Genomic DNA, 25,961 nt, shown 5'->3' with positions numbered 1-25,961 from the left:
CCTCAGCCTCCCAAGTAGCTGGGACTACAGGTGCCCGCCACCACGCCCAGCTAATTTTTGTAGTTTTAGTAGAGGATGGAAGTCAGGATGGAAGTCCATGTTAGTCAGGATGGAATTTTTCTTTTTTTCAATACACAAAACTAACATTTATTGAAACAAACTTAAACATTATAAAAATATAGAAGGTTAAGGTCCTCCCAACCCCCATTTAGAGTTTCTGCTAGTTTGTTAGTTGTTAGTAGCAGGAAAATTGACTGGGAAAGTAATTTAACAGGTGACTTAAAATGGAATTTGTGGCATGTGAAATAAGTGGTATAGTCTATTGACTTCTTAGTTATACTCTAAACTGTTATTTGGTTAATTCTGGCTTCAGCTTTTTATTCTAGCTATGCTCCATTAAAACGGGATTGCCTAAAAAAATTTAGCATACGCCTGGCACTCTTCAGTTGAGTTCAACAGTACCGGTTTGTAGTAGGAACATAAATTATTGGAAATGACTTTTGTGGCTTAGTCATTTATATTGTTAGTGGATGTCTCGGGGAAGAGTACAGTAAAGCTATTGTTAGAGCTTGAAAATAGCATTTTCTGGATGGGAGGGGTATTGATTTTGTTTATTTAATGCAAACAGCAAGAAGAGAAGATGCCTACAAAGGAGACAGCTAAACTGCGAATTGCTTCCAAGTCCCAGGAAATACCAGGAATGACTCTATCCAGTTCTGTTTGTCGAGTAAACTCTTGTGCCAGGTAAGATCACATTGGTGGAAGGGACAATGCATATAGGAGGGCATTTAGAACCAACCTTTGACTCTCTAGTGTCCTGAAGTCTCTGACTTTTACAGTATTGAGACATGGTTTTGTAAGTCTCTATCACAACAAAAGCTTTGGTGCTGATGAGGGAGTGCTATTTCCCATTGAGGAAACATGTTTCTTATACAAACAAATATATATAATGTTTCTAAAAAACAAAATCACCCATTTCTACCACTAAGAGATAACTACTGTTAACACTGTTCTGTCTCTCCTTTTGTGTTGTGTTTTTGTTTTGTTTTATAAGAATGGCAGCTTACCATTTTGTAATCTGCTTATGCTATTAATGCAACCTGACATCTATTATCAAATATATTTCTGCAACAGTTTTGATAACCAAAGGTGCTATCTTTTCTAAGAGAATTTGGATTGACAGTAATAATTTATCTTAGAGTAAATATTATATTTAATGGAAAGCCTCTTGGACTTTTAAGAGTTAAACAGTTCTTTCTGTGAGTATTGAGCACATGTTTTAAAACAAGTTTCTTCACAGAGAAACTTCACTTTCGGAGAACATTTGGCAGGAGCAACCTCATTCTGAAGGTGAGTTGTGGTTGACAGCCTCGGGAAGAACTTGCTGATAACAAATGAAACTTGCTGATAACAAATGGATTATGTAATAAAGGGTAAATATTTTTAAATTATGATAAAGGGATTGAAAGAAAGCAGAGAGGGGGTAAGATACTAGGATGTCTTTGAGTCATGGAATTTAGTATAAGCATATGCTTTAAGAAAAGAAAGACATTTGAAAGTGTTTTTTTAAGACTCCTCAGTGCTTCAAAATATTTGGTTTAATTATAATTTTAAATTTACACTAAATACCAAATCTTACACTTTAGTTACTGTACACTGAGCAGTGAAGACACTGAGGAAAGTGTTTTGTTTTGTTTTGTTTTGTTTTCAGGGAAAAAAACTTTAAAGCCATTTTATATTCAAATTGGTTTTCTTTTCTTTGGAACATATTAAAAGTGGTGAAACATGAATATCCACTTGTAAGTAGTTTTGCAAAAATAAAAATAAAAAACATTAAAATTAAACCTTTATTTCTAACCGACACTTTGTTGGAAATACAAAGTATGGAGGAACGTTGTTAAACAACACAGGGGGATGGAATTGGTAAAATACAGCATTATGGGGCTAGCAATCAGTTTGTTCAACAAAAATTTCCCCCAAAATCCTATAGAATAAAAGAGATTTAAGAGGCATTTGAACAGTCACAGTCACAGTATGCGGATCTTAACTCTGCATTCCCTATTCAAAAAAAAATTTTTTTTAATTGGTAAAATGTGAAACTTCTGACTGGATATTTGATATTCATAAATCGTTCATTTTATAGGTAGGTATGTTTTGGGATTGGGATTTTTAAAAAGCCTCTTTTAGAAATATGTACTGAAATATTTGCAGATAAAATGACATGTCTGGAATTTGCTTTAAAATAATCCTGTTAGGTTGGGTTTGGAGAGTAGTGACTGTGGTAGAGAATCTAAATGAAACAAGATCGTCTATGTTTAGATAATTGTTAAATTGTTTAGTGACCTTTTATATGTTTGAAGTTTTTTGTGATTAGAAAAACAGATTGCCTTCCTTCTTTCAAACAACACAATATATTAATTTATCTGATTGTCTTGAAAAGTAAAGCATTTACTCTTAGAGTATACATCTGGTCTCTCTTTCTCTAGGTCCCAGTATCCCTTTCTCCATTTTTGATGAGTTTCTTCTTTCAGAAAAGAAGAATAAAAGGTTTGTTTGGTTTTTTAGTTTGTTTTTTTACTTAGGAATTTTGGATAAATTAGGGGTTACTGTTATGAAAAAAACTGAAGTATGTCTTTTTCCAGTCCTCCTGCAGATCCTCCACAGGTTTTAGCTCAACGAAGACCCCTTGCAGTTCTCAAAACCTCAGAAAGCATCACCTCAAATGAAGATGTGTCTCCAGATGTTTGCGTAAGAGGGAATATCCTTAAGTTAATGTAAACAGGCTAGTGGATTGTTTATTCAAATCCACAAAAGCTTAAGGTTAAAATCGAAACCACTGACTTGAATTAAGCACATGAAAAGATGCTCAGCATTATTACTCACCAGGGAAATGCAAATCAAAACCGCAGTGAGACACTACTTTATATCCACTAGGATTATAATAAAAAATTATGGACAATAACAAGTGTTGACAAAGATGTGGAGAGATTATACCATATGTTAAAATGGGAATGTAAAATGGTGTAGCTGCTTTGGAAAACAGTTTTGGCAGCTCCTCAAAATGTTAAACACAGTTAACCATATGATTCTGCCTAGGTGTATACTCAAAATATTGAAAGCACATGTTCACACAAAAAACTTGACACAAATGTTCATAGCTGCATTACTCATGATACTGAGTCCCAGTATGTCCATTACCCAGATGTCCATCAACTGATGAATGGATAAACAAAATGTTGTGTATCCATACAATGAAATATTATTTGCAATATAAAGGAATGAAGTACTAATACATGTCATGCCATGGATGAACATTGAAAATGTTATTTCAAGTGAATGAAGCCAGATACAAAGACCACATATTATATGATCTCATTTTCATGAAATATCCAGAATAGGCAAAGGTATTATGGATTGAGGTTTTCCAGATTAGGGAAAGGGTGGTGGAGAGTGACTGCTAATGGGTATAGGGTTTCTTTTTGGAGTGATGAAAGTATTCTGGAATTAGGTAGTTATGATGGTTGTATAACCTTGTTAATATACTAGAAACCACTGAAGTATACTTTAAAAGAGTAAATTTTATGGTATATGAATTATATCTCAATTTTTATAAGTGGGAAAAAATCACTAACTTGAAAGCATTTTGCACTTTTCTAACCAACATAGTAAAGGACATTTGTTCTTTTTTATATAAAATACCTTTTGTGACAATGCAAAAGTTATGTGGGCCAATCATTTTTCTTCAGTAATGTTATATATTAACCGCTGTAGACTAGTGACATAATAATACTTAGGGTAAAAAGACCCTGTGTAGGCCTGGCACAGTGGCTCTTGCCTGTAATCCCAGCACTTTGGGAGGCAGAGGTGGGCAAATCACGAGGTCAAGAGATTAAGACCATCCTGGCCAACATGGTGAAACCCTGTCTCTACTAAAAAATACAAAAATTAGCTGGGTGTGGTGGCATGTGCCTGTAGTCCCAGCTACTCAGAAGGCAGAGGCAGGAGGATCACTTGAATCCGGGAGAGGTGGAGGTTGCATTGAGCTGAGATGCACCACTGCACTCCAGCCTAGCGACAGACTGAGACTCTGTCTCAAAAAAAAAAAAAAGACGGTGTAGACATTTAAGTTAAAATAAATAACCTTTATCTTTGGCATTTTATTAAAGTTTTAAGGAACAAGAATCATTCTCTTCAAACCAGTATCTGGAACCTTGTCATGAGACTGTAAAGAATTGAATATATTTAATCGGAAGACTTTTAAGGGGTGATGTGAGCAGTAGCTTTAGTGACTTAAAGCATTGTTTTCCACATCCCTGGGAATGAATCATTTGGAGGAAGTTTTTTAAAAACACTTTTTCTTTTTAGTTTCTTCTCTATTGAGGTTTTGTTTTGTTTTGTTTTGTTTTGTTTTGTTTTGTTTTGTTTCGTTTTGTTTTGTTTTTGAGATGGAGTTTCGCTCTTGTTACCCAGGCTGGAGTGCAATGGTGCAATCTCGGCTCACCGCAACCTCCGCCTCCTGGGTTCAGGCAATTCTGCCTCAGCCTCCTGAGAAGCTGGGATTACAGGCACGTGCCACCATGCCCAGCTAATTTTTAGTATTTTTAGTAGAGACAGGGTTTCACCGTGTTGACCAGGATAGTCTCTATCTCTTGACCTCATGCTCTACCCGCCTCGGCCTCCCAAAGTGCTGGGATTACAGGCTTGAGCCACCGCACCCGGCCTTGAGGTATATTTTATATCTAGTAAACTGCACAAATACTGTACAGCTAGATGAATTTTTACATGTGTGAATATCCATGGAATTTTTTCTCATATCAAGATAATAGAATATTTCCATCAACTCAGAAGAGACTAGGGAGTCTTTTGTGACTAACAGTGCTTAAGCCCCTTTCCATCTATGTGGCACTGGAATTTCCAGGAAAAAGGTCCAAGCATGTATTTTCGTCTTTTTAAAAATAGTTTCCCAGCTAATTCTGATACAGTTAGTCCATTGACTGCTATGAAAAGACAGTGATGTAAAAGAGTAGTTAATTAATTACTGTGTTCTGGAGTATACCACCAGAGAACATGATGAACAGGCTAGATTTGGATGCAGTGGTTCTACATTCAGCTGTTCCAGGATACACTTAATTGTTAAAGGAGTCCAACTTCATCTACCTTTCTTTTTTCTTTTTTTAACAATCTTTTACTTGAATTTTGTTAATAGGTACCTATCAGAATTTTCATCTCCTAAAAAAATTGTATTTAAAATGTCTAAGCTAATAGGGCCATAAGTAGTATTTGCATAAAATGTAGAGACTATAAACATCTATTTTACTTTAATCACTTATAATACATATATATAAATTTTTTCTTTCTTTCTTTTTCTTTTTCTTTTTCTTTTTTAGACAGGGTCTCTGTCACTTGGGCTAGAGTACAGTGGCATGATGTCCGCTCACTGCAGCCTCTGCCACCTGGGCTCAAGCAATCCTTCCACCTCAGCCTCCCAGTTAGCTGGGACTATAGGTGTAAGCCACCATGCCTGGCTAATTTTTGTATTTTTTGTAAAGACAGGGTTTCTCCATGTTGCCCAGTCTGGTCTCAAACTCCTGTGCTCAAGTGATCCTCCTGCCTCAGCCTGCCTCCCAAAGTGCTGGGATTACAGGTGTGAGCCAATGCACCTGGCCAAATCTTACAATTTTTTTGTTTGTTTGCTTGAGATGGCGTTTCGCTCTTGTTGTCCAGGCTGGAGTGAAGTGGCAGGATCTCCGCTCACTGCAGCCTCCAGCCCCTGGGTTCAAGCGATTCTCCTGCCTCAGCCTCCTGAGTAGCTGGGATTACAGGTGCCTGCCACCATGCCCAGCTAATTTTTGTGTTTTTAGTATAGATGGAGTTTTTCCATGTTGGCCATGCTGGTCTCAAGTGCCCGACTTCAGGTAATGCACTAACCTCAGCCTCCCAAAGTGCTGGGATTACAGGCACCCACCACCACGCTCAGCTAATCTTTGTGTTTTTGGTAGAGACAGGGTTTCACCACGTTGGGCAGGCTGGTCTTGAGTGCCTGACCTCAGGTGATCCACTCACCTCAGCGTCTCAAAGTGCTGGAATAGGCGTGAGCCACCATGCCCAGCCTATAATTTTTTTTCAACTATACTGTGTTTCTTCTAGATGTACCTCCCACCTTTAGTTACTAAGTCAGAAATTCAAAGTATTTGTCAAGTTGGTAATGATCTAGAAAATTAATTTCTCTTATCCAAGTGGGTTAAATCAAATAGGTACTATTTTTATACTACAGGTAAATGTGTAAAGTGGTATCTCTCTGAGGACAGCTAAGTAATTATATATAAAGAACTTTAATATTTATAACCTTTTGCCCTGATAATTCAACTTTTAGGAATTAATCCTAAGAAATTAAAGTGTTTATAAAGATTTATGTACAAGGATGTTTAAAGTGGTTTTAAACTAGCAAAAAACAGAATAATCTAAAAGTTGGTTAATTTCTTATAGACACACAGTGTGACCATTATGTTTCTAAAGAATTTTTAATAGCATAGAAAAAAAATACAAAAAGTATGAGAAAGAACAAAACAGAGTATCATGAATGCTACAATTACACTGCTTTTAAAACTCCTTTTTAAGTGCATAGAATATGCTATGCATGTATCCTACCAGACATACGTGGCAACAGTGGTCACCTCTGGAGAACAGGAATAGGGGTGGAGATGGGGGTCGCTTTTAGGAAGAATACACTTTTAAACTAGTCAACTTTTTGAAGCCATGTATACCTATTACTTTTCAAGACAAAGGTGTGTTTTAAATATAGCAAAAAATGTAAGATTGGTTAGTAGCATTTCAGGTGTTTTTTCCCCCTTTATACTTCATGTTTTCCATATTTTCTGCCATAATCATGAATTATCTTTAAGAAATAAATAAAAATTAGGTATGTAGCATAGAGAAAGAAGACATAAAAACCAGGAGGATGGCACATTATCAGAATATTTACTAAGTGAAAGCCAGAAGAAAAATAGTATTTGTGCTTTAGTTCATAGGTTAAATTTGTTGAGGAACAAAACCATTGCCCAGTATTTTTTGTTGTGTGGAGAATCTTCATGGCACATTTTTTTGGATGAAGTATAGTTTACTGAGTTCATCATCCAAAAACCTTTTACCTCAAATGCTATAATGTGCTTCTTAAAATTATCTTTCCAGGCTGGGCATGGTGGCTCACACCTATAATCCCAGCACTTTGGGAGGCTGAGGCGGGTGGATCATGAGGTCAAGAGATCGAGACTATCCTGGTCAACATGGTGAAACCCCATCTCTACTAAAAATAAAAAATTAACTGGGCATCGTGGTGCACGCCTGTAGCCCAGCTACTCGGGAGGCTGAGGCAGGAGAATTGCTTGAACCCAGGAGACGGAGGTTGCGGTGAGCTGAGAACATGCCATTGCACTTCAGCCCGGGTAACAAGAGTGAAACTCCGTCTCAAAAAAAGAAAAAAAAAAATTATCTCTCCCTAGATATTCCGACATGCTACTTCTATACCCTGTGTCACTGAGCTAATGTGTCTCTCTCAGTGAAAAAGATAGGTTCGCTGGGTGCGGTAGCTCACACCTTTAATCCCAGCACTTTGGGAGGCTGAGGCAGGTGGATCACAGGGTCAAGAGATTGAGACCATCCTGGCCATAGTGGAGCTAATAATACAAAAATACTCTACTAAAAATACAAAAATTAGCCTGGTGTGGTAGCATGCGCCTGTGGTCCCAGCTACTCAGAAGGCTGAGGCAGAAGAATCGCTTGAACCCAAGAGGCGGAGGTTGCAGTGAGCCGAGATTGCGCCACTGCACTCTAGCCTCGCGACAGCAAGACTCCATCTCAAAATAATAATAATATGTTTTTTTAAAAGATTCTTCATGTGTTGAAATATTTTAGCTCGTTGGGTGTGGTGGCTCATGCCTGTAATCCCAGCACTTTGGGAAGCTGAGGCAGGTGGATCACCTGAGGTCGGGAGTTCAAGACCAGCCTGACCAACCTGGTGAAACCCTGTCTCTACTAAAAATACAAAAATTAGCCAGGCATAGAGGCAGGTGCCTGTAACCCCAGCTACTCAGGAAGTTAAGGCAGGAGAACTGCTGGAATCCAGGAGGTGGAGGTTGCAGTGAGCCGAGATCATGCCATTGCACTCCAGCCTGGGTGACAGAGTAAGACTCTAGCTCCAAAAAAAAAAATTTTTTTTTTTAGCTAAACTTTATATGGTTTTTATTTCAGGATGAATTTACAGGAATTGAACCCTTAAGTGAGGATGCCATTATCACAGGCTTCAGAAATGTAACAATTTGTCCTAATCCAGAAGACACTTGTGACTTTGCCAGAGCTGCTCATTTTGTATCTACTCCTTTTCATGAAATAATGTCCTTGAAGGATCTCCCTTCTGATCCTGAAAGACTGTTAGAGGAAGAGGATCTAGATGTAAAGACCTCTGAAGACCAGCAGACAGCTTGTGGTACTCTCTACAATCAGACTCTCAGCATCAAGAAACTGAGGTGATAAGGGATTTACAGGTCTTACAAACCAGATTGTTTGCTCTCTCTGTGTGTGCTTGCCAGTTACAGTAATCATTTATCAAGTTCTTACTAACTGCCAGGTACTGTGCTACGTGCTCTACATGAGAGTAGGGCTGCCTCAGATAAAATGTCAGTGGGATTTAGTGATTTGGACATGAGGGTTGAAAGTAAATTTTGATGGTGAATAAACTAAGCAGCCCAAGAGGAGTATAGTACCATTGAGGAAAGTTGGCAAAGTATACGTGATTGACAAAAAGGAGGCACTTAGTTTTTCTGTAATATTGAGTTTAAAATAGTGGTAGGATAAATTCTGTTAATTTTATTTATTTATTTATTGAGATAGAGGTTCACTCTGCTACCCAGGCTGGAGTGCAGTGGTGCGATCTTAGCTTACTGCAACCTCTGCCTCCCAGGTTCAAGCAATTGTCCTGCCTCAGCCTACCGAGTAGCTGGGACTACAGGCGTGCACCACTATGCCCAGCTTATTTTTATGTTTTTAGTAGAGACAGGGTTTCACCACGTTGGCCAGACTGGTCTCAAACTTCTGACCTCAGGTGATCCACCCGCTTCGGCCTCTCAAAGTGCTGGGATTACAGGAGTGAGCCACTGTGCCCAGCCAGTTTATGTGAATTTTAAGTAGGCAACTAGAGGTGTGTTTTTTAAAAAAGTATCTTTTGATAGAGAGGTGGAAATGAATAATGAAATGGATGAGGGAATGTCTTACAGCCAGGGTCTGAGCCTTGTTTAAAGTCAGCTAATTTAAACTCACTCCAGTTTTAGGAATACTTTTTTTTAATTTGCTGATTTTTGCTTTTAAAGTGACATTTTGAGAGGCCAGGTACGGTGGCTCGCATTTGTAATCCTGGCACTTTGGGAGGGTAAGCAAGGTGGATGACTTGAGACCAGGAATTGGAGACCAGCCTGGTCAACATGGTGAAACCCTGTCTCTACTCAAGAAAAAAATTTTTTGAAACTTTTCCCTATCAGCTTTTAAGCACATTTGCTAGCATGTATTCACATTGCATGATTTTGGTTTCTCTTTTCTTTGCCTAACCCTTTTTTTTCCTTTTTTTTTTTCATTTTTTTCTTTTTTAAATTTTTCTGGCTCATAGTAGAAAACGTAGATGGTATCCAACCTTTTCTTACTGAAGAAAAAAAGTCCAGAGGAGGGATAAAGAGGAAGAAAGTTAGTGTCAATGTTAGTATTTCTCAATGTAGAGTAGGTATTTACTATAGGTAAATAAAGCATAAATCCAGAAATGTATGCTGGACATGGCTTGTTCACCAGGTTTAGAGGAGGTTACCTAGATTCTGATTTGGAAAAACAATGAATTTGGAAAATGAGACTGTTGCTGAATGCAGTGCCTCTTGCTTGTAATCCCAGCACTTTGGGAGGCTGATGTTGCATGGTACCACTCATCCAGCTACCATTTGCTGGGCTTAAGTGATTCTCCCAGCTCAGCCTCCCACGTAGTCCCAGCTGTTAGCTTTTTTTTGTTTTATAACCTTTCAGCTACTCAGGAGGCTGAGGTAAGGGAGGATCACTTGAGCCCTGGAAATCAAGGCTGCAGTGAGCCTTGATTGTACCACTGCACTCCAGCCTGGGTGACAGAGCGAGATCCTGTCTCAAAGATAAAATGAAAAGTTTAAAAACATGAGACTATCAAATAAATTTATAACAAATTATAAATTATTTAAACCTAAATTTGATTAAGTTGTATTTAAAAATAAAAGTATAAAATGATAAAATTTATACATTAATGCCAGGTGTGCTGGCTCACTCCTGTAATTCCAGCACTTTGGGAGGCTGAGACTGGCAGATCAGCTGAGATCAGGAGTCCAAGACCAGCCTGGTTAACATGGTGAAGCCCTGTCTCTTCTAAAAATAGAAAAATTAGCCAGGCATAGTGGCGGGTGCCTGTATTCCCAACTACTTGGGAGGCTGAGGCAGGAGAATTGCTTGAACCCAGGAGATGGAGGTCACAGTGACCCAAGATCACACCATTGCACTCGAGGCTGGGTGACAAGAGCAAAACTCCATCTCAAAAAAAAAAAAAAATTAATACATTAAGACTATGAAATTAGCCGGGCGCGGTGGCTCAAGCCTGTAATCCCAGCACTTTGGGAGGCTGAGGCGGGTGGATCACGAGGTCGAGAGATCGAGACCATCCTGGTCAACATGGTGAAACCCCGTCTCTACCAAAGATACAAAAAATTAGCTGGGCATGGTGGCGTGTTCCTGTAATCCCAGCCACTCAGGAGGCTGAGGCAGGAGAATTGCCTGAACCCAGGAGGCGGAGGTTGCGGTGAGCCGAGATCGCGCCATTGCACTCCAGCCTGGGTAACAAGAGTGAAACTCCGCCTCAAAAAAAAAAAAAAAAAAAAAAAAAAAAAAGACTATGAAATTATAACAAAGTTGATATATATTGTTCCTATAAGAATTGACTTATTTGTGATTCTTTTAGCCCAATTATTGAAGATAGCCGTGAAGCCACACACTCTTCTGGCTTCTCTGGATCTTCTGCCTCGGTTGCAAGCACCTCCTCCATTAAATGTCTCCAAATTCCTGAGAAACTAGAACTTACTAATGAGACTTCAGGTAGGATCATACATACCACTGTATCCATACCTAGTGAACGCTAGTTTGTTTCAGCAAACTGAGCTGTATGTTTTTCTTACCTTCTCTTTTCGAGACAAGGTCTCACTCTGTCATCCAGAATGGAGTGCAGTGGCACAATCACAGCTCACTGCAGCCTCAAACTCACTGGGCTCAGATGATCCTCCTACCTCAGCCTCTTGAGTAGCTGGGACCACAAATGTGCCACCACCCTGTGTGGCAAATTTTTCTATTTTTTGTGGAGGCGAGGTTTTGCCGTGTTGCCAGGCTGTTCTCAAAGTCCTAGCCTCAAAGTATCTTCCCACCTCTACCTCTCAGAGTGCTGAGATAGGTGGAGACACTGTGCCCAGCCTGTATGTTTTTCTTTCCCAGAGAAGTTGCCATAAATTGTGAAATTTCTAGAATAGATTGTACAAACTGAACAGTTTCGTAAAGACCCGAGACAGATGAGTATAATTAAATTAACAGTGCTTACTGTATAATCTTGATTTTTTTTCCTCTACCCTGTTATAATATCCATTTTAAGCGTTAGGTTTTTTTGGTGATATCTTTTCACCTTTCTCTCCCACTGGCAGAAAACCCTACACAGTCACCCTGGTGTTCACAGTATCGTAGACAACTGCTGAAGTCCCTACCAGAGTTAAGTGACTCTGCAGAGCTTTTTATAGAAGACAGACCAATGCCTAAGTTGGAAATTGAGAAGGAAATTGAATTAGGTAAGTACCATTGAATGCATGTCCTCTGGTATATGACAGTATACAAATAAGTGATTATTTGTACTTAAACTTGATGCTTCAGCACTGTAAATATCCCTAGATTGTATTTTTTTAAAAAGCAATATAGACGGTAACACATTGATAACTTCATGTTCTCATAAATAGGAATTATGTCTTCCCCTCTTAAAATAGTTTTTTTGTTGTTGTTTTGTTTTGTTTGAGACAGTCTTGCTCTCATTGCCCAGGGTGGAGTGCAATGGCACGATCTTGGCTCACTGCACCCTCTGCCTCCTGGGGTCAAGCAATACTCCTGCCTCAGCCTCTAGGGTAGCTAGAATTACAGATAACCACCACCACGCCCAGCTAATTTTGTATTTTTTTTAGTAGATATGGAGTTTCTCCATTTTGGTCAGGTTGGTCTTAAACTCCCAACCTTAGGTGATCCACACGCCCTGGACTCCCAAGGTGCTGGGATTATAGGCATGAGCTACCAAGCCTGGCCGCAATTGTTAACAAATAATTTTTTAAAGTATTCTAGATGCTACAATATACCAGTGCCTCTATCCTTTCAGCCAGGAGGTAAAGGCTAGAGGGCCATATATGTTCACAGTGATTTTTAAATAGAATCAAACCTTCTCAACAGGTAATGAGGATTATTGCATTAAACGAGAATACCTAATATGTGAGGATTACAAGTTATTCTGCGTGGCACCAAGAAACTCTGCAGAGTTAACCATAATAAAGGTGGGACTGATTCTTTGTAATTCCAGTTACTTTGTAAATAACAGGGATTGAAGGAATAACTATCCGCATGGTACCATCAAATCTTTCTAATAATCTCTCTCAATATGTCCCAAATATATTAAGTATCCTTTCAGTTTCATTTTTGGAGGAAATCTCTGCTGATACTTTCTTGCCTGCTCCAATCTAGAAAAGTTATACGTTACCTTTTACACACACACACCACACGCAATCACCTTGGAATTTCCACTTATCATCCTAGATACTTACATTACCTTTTTCTTATATTGGATACCCAGTTTCTTTTTCTTTTTTCTCTCCTCTCCTTTCCTCCTCCCCCTCCCCTCCCCCTTCTCCCGCTCCCCTTCCTCTTCTCTTTTCTTTTATTTCTTTTTTAACAGGGTCTTACTCTGTCACCCAGGCTGGAGTACAGTGCCATGATCACGGCTCACTGCAGCCTCGACCTCCCAGGCTCAAGCAATCCTCCCACCTCAGCCTCTGGAATAGCTGGGACTATAGGTACATGCCACCACTCCCAGATAATTATTTTTTGTAGAGACTGGGGCCTCTTTGTGTTGCCTAGGCTGATCTTGAATTCATGGCTTAAGCGATCCTCCCACCTTTGCCTCCCAAAAAACTGGGTTACAGGCATCTGTCAAAATGCCTGTAACCAAATGGCATCTAATTTTGCTTTTGATTTTTTTTTTTTTTTTTTGCCATTCCGAGTCTCAAAGTTTTCTGTGAAGTTATTTTTCCCTCTTTCTGGATCCTTATAGGATCTTATTCTTGTCCCCACTATTCTGAAATGTCATAGTTACATGCTTTGGTGTAAGTTTGTTGTCACTTAAGTACTAGGCACTCAGTGGCCATTTCAATCGGTTAATTCTCTCAGTTCTGAGAAATTTTCTTCAATGGAAAAAATTTTTTTTCCCCTCAGTCTTCTCTGTTCTCTTATTTTCTAATTCCTTTTATTAGAGGTGCATATAGCACCTTTTGGACAGAACCTTTAAAAAAATGTAACTATTTTTCTCCTATATTCTCTTTGTCTTTTCACTTTACTTTCTGAGTAATTTATCAACTTAATATTTTTGGCCTTTTGACTAGATTTTTATTTCTTCTGTCTATATATAATTTTCAAAAGCTTTTTTTAAATTAGAATTTTCTTTGTAGCATTCTATTCTTCATTTCAAAGATAGAATATTCCTTATCTTTCTGAATTAATGATTTAAAATTTTTTTCTCCCTTCATGATGTTTGTTTCTATTTCTTTTTGTCTGTTTTGATCTCTTTCATACTACAGGCTTTCTTCTAGTCTTTGGTTCTGTATTCATATTTAAGTATGGGACACTAAAAGCTAATTGAAAGTTCTGTGTATATGGAAAGACCTTGACAGCTGTGGACTTAAATGTACGATGATCTAGCTTGGCCATTTTATTGGAAAGTCCTTCAATCTTCAGATCTTTTCTCTTGAGCTGATCAGAGATGTCTTCTCTGTCAGAGGAGACTTCTGATTTTCTGCCTGGAGCACATAAACCTGGCTTCTAACTTTCTGAAAGCTGAGGAAATTGGTCTGAAGAATGGAAGAGCAGGCAGGTGCATCTTAACATCTGATATATACACTTTTTCCTGTTTTTTTTTCTATGTTATTTCTACCCTCACTGGTGCCTAGTGCCCTCTAGTCCAGAGCCCTTCGCTAGGGAATAAACTTCTGGTCTTTGAGAATAGGGGAGAGGTGGTTGCTGGGCGAGGCTATGGGAGCAGAAGAAGGAAGCTGGAGTCTACCTTCATGTTAAATGGGATTCAGTCACTCCTGTTTTAGCTCTACCCTCAGCCTCACTTCCATGGGTAATTGGTGCTTCCCATTATATAATATAGGGAAATAGCCTTGTAGTGTAAATGTAGCTCAGCTTTCTCCACTGCCAAAAATCAGTTTTTATTCTAATTGGATTGTTTCCTCTTACTGTCTTTCCAGCTGATTCTCTTTCCAGAGTTTGTTGCTGTTTCATCCTTTATAGATTTATTCCTCTAAAAAACATCTATTTATTATTATTTATCTATCAGAAGGACTGGAGGCAATGTGTTTCAACCTGCCAGCCGTAATCATAGACTTTAATGGAACTTATTTTTAAAATATAATGTTTTGCAGGTGTCGTTTCAACCTGTCCCATGGGACTTTTATATCAACCACAAGTTAAAAGAACGTTTAAATGAGGCTTGTGATCATTTGTGCAGCTGTTATCAATATCAAGATGGCTGTATTGTTTGGCACCAGTATATTAACTGCTTCACCCTTCAGGTTTGCAATACTAAAAACAAAATTTAAAGTTCTCAAGTAAAGAGATGTGTGCTCCATTTAGCAAAGGAATTTAGAACAAAATTCCTGTCAGTCTTCTAAAAATAGAGCAATTCAATTATAAGTTAAAAGCATTGATCCTTTTCTCAAGTTATTTTGACCAAAGATCTCTGATATTTTCTTTTAACTTTTTTTTGTCAATTTTCAAGCATAAACAAAAGTAAAAAGAATTGTGCAATGAATTGCCATGAACTAGTCATCTATGATAATCTTTAGTTCATGGCCACTCTTGTTAAGCTATACTACCCTTACTGGATTATTTTTAAAACCCAGACACAATAAGTCATTTTATTCTTTGGTTTGTTCTTAAGGTTTGCTACAGATTTTGATGATAATATGAATTCTCTTAAAATGGTTGGAATGAGGGGGTATCTTAAAACATTTATCAAGTGCCTGTTTTGGGCCAGGCTCACTCTTGATGCCATTTATCACGATGTCATTAAATCCTTACAAAGAATCTTATGGGAGATCAAAGTATGTTAAAACTGGGAGTTCGAGTCAGTCTACAGAGGAGCCTACCTTCCAGTAGAGAACATGGAAGACTGCAATCCATCAGTTATCAAAGTATTGAGTATAACTACAGTCTGCCAAACTTGAGAAATAGTGAGTTTTCTATCCTTCTGTTTCCAGGAACTTCTCCAACACAGTGACTATATTACCCATGAAATAACAGTGTTGATTATTTACAATCTTTTGACAATAGTGGAGAAACTGCACAGAGCAGAAATAGTCCATGGTGACTTGAGTCCAAGGAGTTTGATTCTCAGAAACAGGTTGGTACTTTTCATTCTTATAATTCTATCAGCTTTCTCTTAAAACATGGATAGTTGACACTTTTTTTTTTCTTTTTTGAGGCAGGGTCTCACTCCGTCACCTAGGCTGAAGTATGGTGGCGTGATCGCTGCTCAATACAACCTCCGTCTCCCAGGTTCAAGCAGTTTTCCTGTATCAACTGCACTTGAAGCTGGGACCACAGGTGTGCACCACCACACCTGGCTAATTTTTATATTTTTTTGGTAGAGATGAGGTTTCACCATGTTGCCTGGGCTGGTCTCAAACTCCTTGCCTCAAGTAATCTGCTCACCTCAGCCCCCCAAAGTGCTGGGATTATAGATGTGAATCACCATGCCTGGCCAAGTTGCCTGTTTTTAAAGCCTTTTGATAAATGCCACATCAAGGAACACAGAGCAGGAAATAAGAAATGAAGCCTAAATACTAAGAATTGAGAAAATATAGATAACATTCAGGCATTAACTAGGCAAATACAGTCCAACATATTTGCTTTGTGAAAAGGACTAGAGGACCACTACATTCTTGTAGTGATCGTTGATGTTATAGTACTTGAGTAAAAGCAGCCTGGTTTAAAGATACTTTGTCAGCTGGGCAAGGTGGGTCATGCTTGTAACCCTAGCACTTTGGGAGGCTGAAGCGGACAGATCACCTGAGGTTAGGAGTTTGAGACCAGCTTGGCCAACATGGCAAAACTCTGTCTCTACTAAAAGTACAACAATTAGCTGGGCGTGGTGGCAGGCACCTGTGATCCCAACAACTTGGGAGGCTGAGGCAGTAGAATTGATTGAACCTGGGAGGTGGAGGTTGCAATGAGCTGAGATCACCCCATTGCACTCCAGCCTGGGCGACAAGAGTAAGATTCCATCTCAAAAAAAAAGATGCTTTGTCTGCCCCACCCTATGTCTTGGGTGAGGTGTTAAGTTTGTTTCTGAGGCCACTGATAAACACTAATAGCTGGATGCTAGACTCATTCTTTACATTTCTTCCAAATATTTAATCTGTAAGAAGAGACTGAATTAGACTCTAAATTACAGTTGGCATGGAAATTAAAAGAACCCTCAATGTATTCCTGTGATTGTAACCAAAAGAACTAGAGAATCCTACCTTCCCTCTGAGATAGCAGTCAAAGGCTTTCCCAGACATAATGTAGCAGCATTCCTCATCCAGGGTACCAAAGGTATTTTGGATGAAACAATTCTTTGTGCAGGTATGTTCCAAGCAATGCAGAATGTTTTATATTCCTATTCCCCCAGCCACCCAATTAAGTGCAAGTAACAATCTAAGCCAAGTGTCCCCAAACTTTTTACACTGGGGGCCAGTTCACTGTCCCTCAGACCATTGGAGGGCCGCCACATACTGTGTTCCACTCACTGACCACCAGTGAAAGAGGTGCCCCTTCCTGAAGTGCGGTGGGGGACCGGATAAATGGCCTCAGGGGGCCGCATGCTGGCCGCGGGCCATAGTTTGGGGACGCCTGCCCTAAGCCGTTGTAACAACTAAAAATTCCCCCAAATTTCCAAATATGAGAACCCCTGGTATATTTTCACTCTACTTCACAACATTAAAATGACAGTGCTCATATTCCCAGGACTATGGAAATTGGAAGCAGAGGTATTTTCTAAGCCTTTTAGAATTGGGAATTTGTGGTCTATAGAATATGATAGCCCTTCTCTCAGCCACCAGACACTCCAGAAAAATGCATAGTTTCAAAGAGACGGTGCTTTTTACTTTTTCACTATTTATCAAATTTGATCAGAAATTTCACATAGATTCATAAGGAATTAAAAGCCAGAAAGGGACCAGGCATATGGTGGCTCACACTTGTAATCCCAGCACTTTGGGAGACTGAGACAGGTTAATCACCTGTGGTCGTGAGTTTGAGACCAGCCTGACCAATATGGAGAAACCCTGTCTGTACTAAAATTTCAAAATTAGCTGGGCATAGTGGCGCATGCCTGTAATCCCAGGATTCGGGAGGCTGAGGCAGGAGAATTGCTTGAATCCAGGAGGAGGAAGTTGTGGTAAGCTGAAATTGCACTATTGCATTCCAGCCTGGACAACAAGAGCGAATTCCGTCTCAAAAAAAAAATGCCAGAAAGGGCTGGACATAGTGGCTCACATCTGCAGTCCCAGCACTTTGGGAGGCAAAGACAGGAAGATCTCTTGAGGGAGTTCAAGACCAGCCTAGTCAACATAGCAAGACTTCGTCTCTACAAAAATAAAATTAAAGCCAAAAAAAACCTTTTGAAATTGCTTAGTTTAGTTGCTTACCTTAGTTTCTACGTGTTTGTTGAGGAAAATGAGATCTGAAAAATGGAATGTCCTACCCAAAGTAACTGAGTTAGCTGATAAGAGGGCTAGGAGACCTTCATGCATGCTTCTTTTGATTAATCTATGAAACATTTTTTCCTTTGTCTCCCAGGTTATATAAATATTTTACAATTACACCAGGCACAGTGACTCACATCTATAATCCCAGCACTTTGGGAGACCAAGGCAGATCACTTGAGCCTATTAGTTAAGACCAGCCTGGGCAATATAGTGAGACCTCATCTCTACAAAAAATTAAGAAATTAACCAAGCATGGTGGTGCATGCCTGTAGTCCCAGCTACTCAGGAGGCTAAGGTGGGAGGATCGCTTGAACCCAGGAGGCAGACTGCAGTGAGCCAAGATCATGCCACTGTATTCCACCCTCAGTGACAGAGTGTGACCTTGTCTAAGAAACAAAACATGGCCGGGAACAGAGGCTCATGCGTATATATCTGGCACTTTGGGAGGCCAAGGTGGGTGGATCACGAAGTCAGGAGTTCAAGACCAGCCTGGCCAACATGGTGAAACCCCCTGTCTCTACTAAAAAATACAAAAATTAGCTGGGCATGGTGGCTCATGCCTGTAATCCCAGCTACTTGGGAGGTGGAGGTTGCAGTGAGCTGAGATCACGCCACTGCACTCCAGCCTGGGCTACAGAGCGGGACTCCATCTCAAAAAAAAAAAAGCACACACACATATATATATTTAAATTATAGTATAGTTTTATCGTGGCCAAAAATGGTTGGATCTTACACTAAAGAAAAATGGGAGAAATTGTCAATTTTAAAGTAAAATACATAGTTCACTGTCCCTCAGACCGTTGGAGGGCCGCTACATACTGTGCTTCTCTCACTGACCACCAGTGAAAGAGGTGCCCCTTCCTGAAGTGCGGCTGGGGGCCGGATAAATGGCCTCAGGGGGCCGCATGCGGCCCGCGGGCCATAGTTTGGGGACGCCTGGTCAGGAGTTTGAGGGAACTAATTGAGAAAAACTGAGACAAAAGTAACACATGAAAACCCACTCTTTTCATTTATAAACAGTTCCTATGGAGAATAGCTTTATTACATAGGATAGATAAACCCAAGGAAAATAGAATTGATCAACAATTAATTAGTATTATGAAGTTTTTTTTGTAAGAATTGGAATTACAAATAAGAGTAAGATAAAATATTATGTTTTACAGAAAATTTTACAATATAGATCAGACTTTATAAAACAGACTTGTATTGTTTTCCATTAAACTCTAGAAGGAAGAATCTGAAAAAAACTTGGAAAGCTTATCTAGTAAACAAGAAAGGCTATGACACCTATAAAAGTTTAATTTCCTCCATTATAATTCCTGTCAGTGTATAAATCGTTGCAATTGTATGTGTTAATGTGTACAGTACAGGGAAAAAGCATGTTCTCTGCTTCCATACTTACTTTATATAATATGGAAGCTTGATAAATGTTTAATGTTGGCCATGCACCGTGATTGAAATATAATGTGGCACCAAACTGGTGACATTTCTTCCTTATTGAGTGGACACTGCCTCTGCTGAGTCTTACCGGTGCACTTTCAAAATTAACCACTGGAGGGAGCTATTGGCATAGCTAAGACGTACCTGCGGTACCTTTTTGAAAAAAAAAAAAAAAAAAGAAAAGACCAGCTATGCAGCTTCTTTCATGGCCTGTTTTCATTATCTCCTTCTCTTAAATCTGGGCTCAGAATCCACGATCCCTATGATTGTAACAAGAACAATCAAGCTTTGAAGATAGTGGACTTTTCCTACAGTGTTGACCTTAGGGTGCAACTAGATGTTTTCACCCTCAGCGGCTTTCGGACTGTACAGATCCTGGAAGGACAAAAGATCCTGGCTAACTGTTCTTCTCCCTACCAGGTAAGTGTAAAACAAGCCTGAGCAAATATGGAGAGGGTTACTTAATCTCTATATTACCCAGACAAGCTAAAAAAGCTAGTGTTTACTGATACTGACTCTCCTAGAATAGATGACCTAGTTTTCAAATATCACCAAGTCAAGCAAAATGTAATATTTTTGTGTTACAGCACTGAAGAATATACACATACACGTGCAAACACATGACTAACTCAGTAACCTAAGTGCCAGGGCCATTCCTACTGCTCACCACCCTTGTGAGCTTTTATAAGTCATTTTCTATGATCTTCTCTGCAAAATAGGGATAACAGTCTCTGCTATGTGTTTGCCAGAATTGTTGTGAGGAGTAAATGAAGTAATGTGTATAAAGAGGACGTTAGTGCAAATGTAAAGTCTTTTGTATGGTGGCATTATATGCAGAAATTCTTTCTAACTCAGCTTGAGACACAAGACATTTGCTGATTGAATAGTAGTATGAACCTGAACTAATTGTGTGGACCCCATTTAGATCACAGCTGGAGTTCTTGCAAACTCAGTAGGTCTACAAATTTGAATGGGATAGTCCAAAGATTTCATCTTTTGTTATTAAGGATAATTCCTAGAGTTGGTTCTATTCATCACTTCTTTGGAGAGCTTCTCCCTTTACTGTAAGGATAAGGAACAGTTTACTAAAATTATATCATAAAATATACTTAATTAAGCATTGTAATACCTTTCAACTTCCTACCAAAATAAGCTGCCATGGTAGAGACAGAGAATTATTTTAGCTGATGGTGCTTTTTGTGATTTCAGGTAGACCTGTTTGGTATAGCAGATTTAGCACATTTACTATTGTTCAAGGAACACCTACAGGTCTTCTGGGATGGGTCCTTCTGGAAACTTAGCCAAAATATTTCTGAGTAAGTATTGGTGAATTTCAGGCTCTCAGCCTGTCCCAATAGTTTTCTTTCTCTTGGGTGCAGTCTCTGCTTTGGCAGCCTTAATTTTTTAATCCAAATGCCATGATTTTAGTAGTTTCAGCCAGCTTTCATTAGAATATCAGCAGAGCATCTAGTGCAGGATAAAGGAACTGCTTGTTAAAAATAAGACTCAAAACTATACAGACCTCAAGACACCATTCTGAACCCAGCTGTATCTTACAGACTACAACTATAGTATGGAAACTTCTCTGTTTAGATATGTGAACAGAAACAATTCATGAGAATAATTTTCTAGCCAATTGGTATTAGCCTTAAATTCCTTTTCAATAGTGATTATTACCAGAAGTTAATAAGCATCTCTTGAAAAGACTTATATTTCCAAACTATATGCTAATTTTAGGCTATTATTTATTTAATAAGTTGGTAGAACCAAAAGAGAACTGAATCTCCTGGTGAAGAAGTAAATGATCTCTTAATAAGAGCTGCTTGGTCTCAGAACCTTACTACTTCCTCAATCCTGCTCATAGAACTTACTAAGTCGGCTGGGTATGGTGGCTCACACCTGATATCCCAGCACTTTGGGAGGCTGAGGTCGACAGATCACCTGAGGTTAGGAGTTTGAGACCAGCCTAGCCAATATGGTGAAACCCCATCTATACTAAAAATACAAGAAAATTAGTGGGGCGCACGCCTGTAATCCTAGCTACTTGGGAAGCTGAGGCATGAGAATCACTTGAACCCAGGAGGCAGAGGTTTCAGTGAGCTGAGATCACATCACTGCACTCCAGCCTGGGTGACAGAGTGAGACTCCATTTCAAAAAAAAAAAAGCTAACACACACACACACACACACCCCTTAATAAGTATCTATGTTCCACTTTAGCTTATCTTAGCAAATAACTTCCCAGCATAAGTTTGCCAATCTGTCACTTATTTTTATATTCTTCAGTTTAAAAAAAAAAAAATCATTGTCGAAGATTTAATGCCTCTTCCCCTTTTTCCTCTTTGAATAATTGAATTGTATTTTCCTCTTTATTTAATTCAGAACTTGGTCAGTGTTGTCTCTTACATGTACTTTTAAAATAGGCTTGAAATACGGTGTAAGACATATAGGATAGATACAGGCATGTCCACTTGGCTATCATCCAGGCAGGTCTGACTAACACAAGCAGAAACAAGTGGGGTCACTTGGGGTTTCCTAACAGTCCTGCCTTATATAATAAGAGAAGCTGTTGTCTTTTTAATGACCTAGAGTCTATGAAAGTTAGAGGAAATAAAATTTTTTTCTTCTATTTGTAGAAGAAAAGTGCTATGTATTAGTACACAGAGGAAATTTATAGACTAGGATGAGAGAACTTCTTTCCCTTTATGTGCATTGTGTCTTGGTGTTTCCCACTATGGTATCCCTTTTTTGTAGTTCTTCCCTGAGCTTTCAAAGGACTATCTGAATGATCTCTAACCCTAGAGTTCTAGGGATTACCTTAAACCATTATGGTGCATAAATGTACCACTGAGTTAAAGACAAAAGGAATTATAATTTTCATATGCCTAATCTTGATGGAAATGGTTTTATATATTTTTAGGCTAAAAGATGGTGAATTATGGAATAAATTCTTTGTGCGGATTCTGAATGTCAATGATGAGGCCACAGTGTCTGTTCTGAGGGAGCTTGCAGCAGAAATGAATGGGGTTTTTGACACCACGTTCCAAAGTCACCTGAACAAAGCCTTATGGAAGGTAGGGAAGTTAACTAGTCCTGGGGCTTTGCTCTCTCAGTGAGCTAGGCAATCACCTGTCATAAATTCCTGCCTCAGAGCAATGTGAAACACTGAAATTATGCTGTAATTTAATTTGGGACACATTTAGATGCACTACCAATGCTTTTCTACTTTTTGGTAGAGGTGTATTTTGAAGTAACTGACATTTTTTTACATAGCAATATACTTACTCATGGCTTTGTCTAACTTTTAAAAAGAACTGTTTTATTCTAAACAGGCTCATTACAAATGGTTACCTTGTTATTTAACCCATTTGTCTACTTTTCCCTGTACTTTTCTCTTTTGTAATTTGTAAACTGTTCTTTTATGATCACTATGTATTTGTAAATAATAAAATAGTATCTGTCAAGTTTGTGCTTCTAACATGTCATGTCCTTTTTGCAAACTAAAATAATAAATGGCTTAATTTTGCAGAGAGGAGATATTTTGCCATGGAAATTAATATATCCTAGACTTAGAACTGTTAAGATAGGATAATAACGAGACAGAGTAGCCAACTATTTCTTACGGTGTGTCTGACCTTCCAATAAGTGGTCTAGACTGAAAAGAAGGTAAGATGATATGCATGAGACCAAATTTTCTTAAATTTCAAGTGGCATGATTGTATTTGTGGCTTATGTTTTAATGTTTTGACTTTTTTTGGAGACAGGGTCTCCTCTGTTGCCCAGGCTATCTAGCCTTAACTTCCCAGGCTCTGGCAATTCTCCCACCTCCATCTCCCAAGTACGCCTGGAAGCACAGGCACATGCCACCACACCTGGCTAAATTTTTGTGTTTTTGTAAAGATAGAGTTTCACCACTTTGTCCAGGTTGGTCTTGAATTCCTGGGCTCAAGTTATCTGCCCACCTCAGCCTCCCAAAGTGCTGGGATTACAGGCGTGAGCCACCATGACCAACCCTAATGCTTTTACTTTTATCCACCAAGCTCCTTGGTCTATTTATATAATCTAGTGGCACTGCTTCTGGGTCTCTTGATTAGGAATGTGACTGTTAGAAAGTAAAAGCAAACATGTTGAACAGGGTTTAGCAACCTTTCAGAAATGGAATAATCACCATTCTATTACATGCAGAATGACTTGGAGGGAGCAAGGGTCAATGAAGGAATAAAAGGAAATTTTGTTCGAAAGATTTGAGGAAGCAAGAGGTCAAAATAAAAAGATAACTTTGAAGCATGAAATAATTTGAGAGAGAATAGGCCTAGATAAAGTTGGACTCCCAAAGAGAAGCATGAATTACACCTTGTCTCAAGGATAGGGAAGAAAATTGGTAGAAAAAGGCAATGAAAATCATCCAATTATTAGCTGGGCACCATGGCTCACACCCGTAATCCCAGCACTTTGGGAGGCCAAGGAGGGAGATTCATATGAGGCCAGGAGTTTGAGAGCTGCCTGGGCGAAAAAGTGAGCCCCATCTCTACAAAAAATAAATATAAATATAAATTAGTTGGGTGCAGTGCCACATGCCTGTAGTCCTAGCTACTTGGGAATCTGAGGCAAAAGGATTGCTTGAGCCTGGGAGTTCAACGTTTAGTGAGCTATGATTGCACCATTGCACTCCAGCCTGGGTGACAGAGCAAGACCCTGCCTCTCAAAAAAAGAAAGAAAATTATCTAATTATTGCATATCCTAAGTATCAAAATTATCTAATGTTCCTCCATGCTGGTGCCTTATTTTTTTTACTCTAGTAAAAAGTCACTGTTCCTGCTCTAAGATTGCTGGAAAGCAGAAAATTCTATGTATGTCTTAACTAAAAATATTTAAGCATATATAGTTGAAGCAATGCAGCATGACTTGGATCTAAAAGATAATCAACTTAGAAATATTTGCTCTTAACCAAAATACAGCTCTCCAAACATTCTCACATTTGCTTCTCGTATTGATGATATAAAATGATATATCTGTATCTTTTACATAAGCCCCTCTCCTCTCTGCTCTCCTCATTTCTCAGTTCACTGTGTTGACACATGAAGTTATTTCTCTGAGACTGGACAGTAAATTTAGATTCCTTCTTATTATAGGCTTAGCCACTATCTAGTGAATTCTTTAGCAAGCTTGACAGCAGGCTGCTGTGTAAATAAAGCTTTGTTTCTGAAAGCAGACTGTGAGGAAAGGGAGGGGAATCTGAGGAAGCTACTTTGTTAGAGAACTTGCATCTGTTTTACCACCCCTCCTTCCATTCTAGTCTCCTCCAACCCCAGCCCTTCTTTATAGAGAGGAGAAAATGGTACCTGACCAATTAGGACTTAACAATGTCTTAGGTTTTCTGTTTGCCTAAGCATAAAACCACAAAGTGGAATCCTTTTCTTTTTGGCAGAAGTTTCAAATGGATTTTATTTCTTGTCTCACTAAAGCAGTAATAGTGTAGTGATGGACCTGGTGAGGTAGTGGGGGACAGCTGAAAAGACAGGAGTTTTACTTTTGTTTGAAAACAGACATAACATACAGTATCTCACCATTCAGTGTTGTTACGTCCGCCAATCTTACTCCACTGTTAGAGCCTTCATCCTCCTGCGGCAGTAGGGTAAGAAAACTTCCACCAAGTCATAGTGCTCTTACTGAAGCCAAACCTGAATCTGGAAATAAAAAGATTTTCCTGGAGCAGTAGGACTTCAGACTGTTGGTTGAGCTATTATCTCAACGTAGATAAGAAAGCCTTTCAGGTTAGCACAAGGTTCTTGGAAGTAACTCACTGGTGGCTTTAAGCAAGGACAGCAAAGAAGTGCTTTTCTGTTGCATCTGAAAATGAGGAATTCTTCCAGCTGCAGCAGTTCTTTCTAATATGCCAAAATTTGCTTCCAATTTGGCTCCTAAAATTAAGGTTTTCCTAGTGAGGAGAATGCATTAAAAAAATTTTTTTTTAATATGGTAAACTTCTACCTTAATGTGATCCTTGGTTCTACCAAAGATGTAAGAAGCAATGAATATTTAGTAGGTCAAAGGTGGCATTTTAAGTCAGTATGTGAAAAGATTATTCAATAACTGGTATTAAAACAGTGGATTAGGGGCAGGGTGCAGTGGCTCACACCTGTAATCCTAGCACTTTGGGAGGCCGAGGCAGGTGGATCATGAGGTCAAGAGATGGGGACCATTTTGGCCAACATGGTGAAACTCTGTCTCTACTAAAAATACAAAAATTAGCTGGTTGTGGTGGCGTGTGCTTGTAGTCGAAGCTACTCAGGAGGCTGAGTCAGGAGAATCACTTGAACCTGGGAGGCAGAGGTTGCAGTGAGCTGAGATTGCACTACTGCACTCCAGACGGGGTGACAGAGACTACACCTTTAAAAAAAAAAAAAGATGGATTAGACCAGGTGCGGTG

The 25,961-nt window shown here is 39.1% G+C and overlaps 1 protein-coding gene across 3 annotated transcripts in view; it reads left to right on the top strand.

The window, feature by feature from the left end:
- The window catches only part of BUB1B (BUB1 mitotic checkpoint serine/threonine kinase B), an 84,586-nt gene that overhangs the window by 46,923 nt on the left and 11,702 nt on the right, over positions 1-25,961 (top strand). For 2 of the 3 annotated variants that reach the window (XM_074394102.1, XM_074394103.1), the window contains exons 11-23: positions 629-744; positions 1,301-1,350; positions 2,487-2,547; positions 2,643-2,748; positions 8,248-8,522; positions 11,009-11,142; positions 11,736-11,876; positions 12,520-12,620; positions 14,763-14,912; positions 15,600-15,742; positions 19,781-19,952; positions 20,742-20,848; positions 22,452-22,605. In XM_074394102.1, the coding sequence (XP_074250203.1) occupies positions 629-744; positions 1,301-1,350; positions 2,487-2,547; positions 2,643-2,748; positions 8,248-8,522; positions 11,009-11,142; positions 11,736-11,876; positions 12,520-12,620; positions 14,763-14,912; positions 15,600-15,742; positions 19,781-19,952; positions 20,742-20,848; positions 22,452-22,605 (1,710 nt within the window). Of the gene's footprint in view, positions 1-628; positions 745-1,300; positions 1,351-2,486; positions 2,548-2,642; positions 2,749-8,247; positions 8,523-11,008; positions 11,143-11,735; positions 11,877-12,519; positions 12,621-14,762; positions 14,913-15,599; positions 15,743-19,780; positions 19,953-20,741; positions 20,849-22,451; positions 22,996-25,961 lie in introns of those variants that run through there. The other variant, XM_003935721.4, reaches the window with a different exon arrangement.

The sequence above is a fragment of the Saimiri boliviensis genome, chromosome 2 (assembly GCF_048565385.1).
Source record: "Saimiri boliviensis isolate mSaiBol1 chromosome 2, mSaiBol1.pri, whole genome shotgun sequence".
Taxonomy (NCBI): Eukaryota; Metazoa; Chordata; class Mammalia; order Primates; family Cebidae; genus Saimiri; species Saimiri boliviensis.
This window is presented reverse-complemented; position numbering and strand designations above follow the sequence as displayed.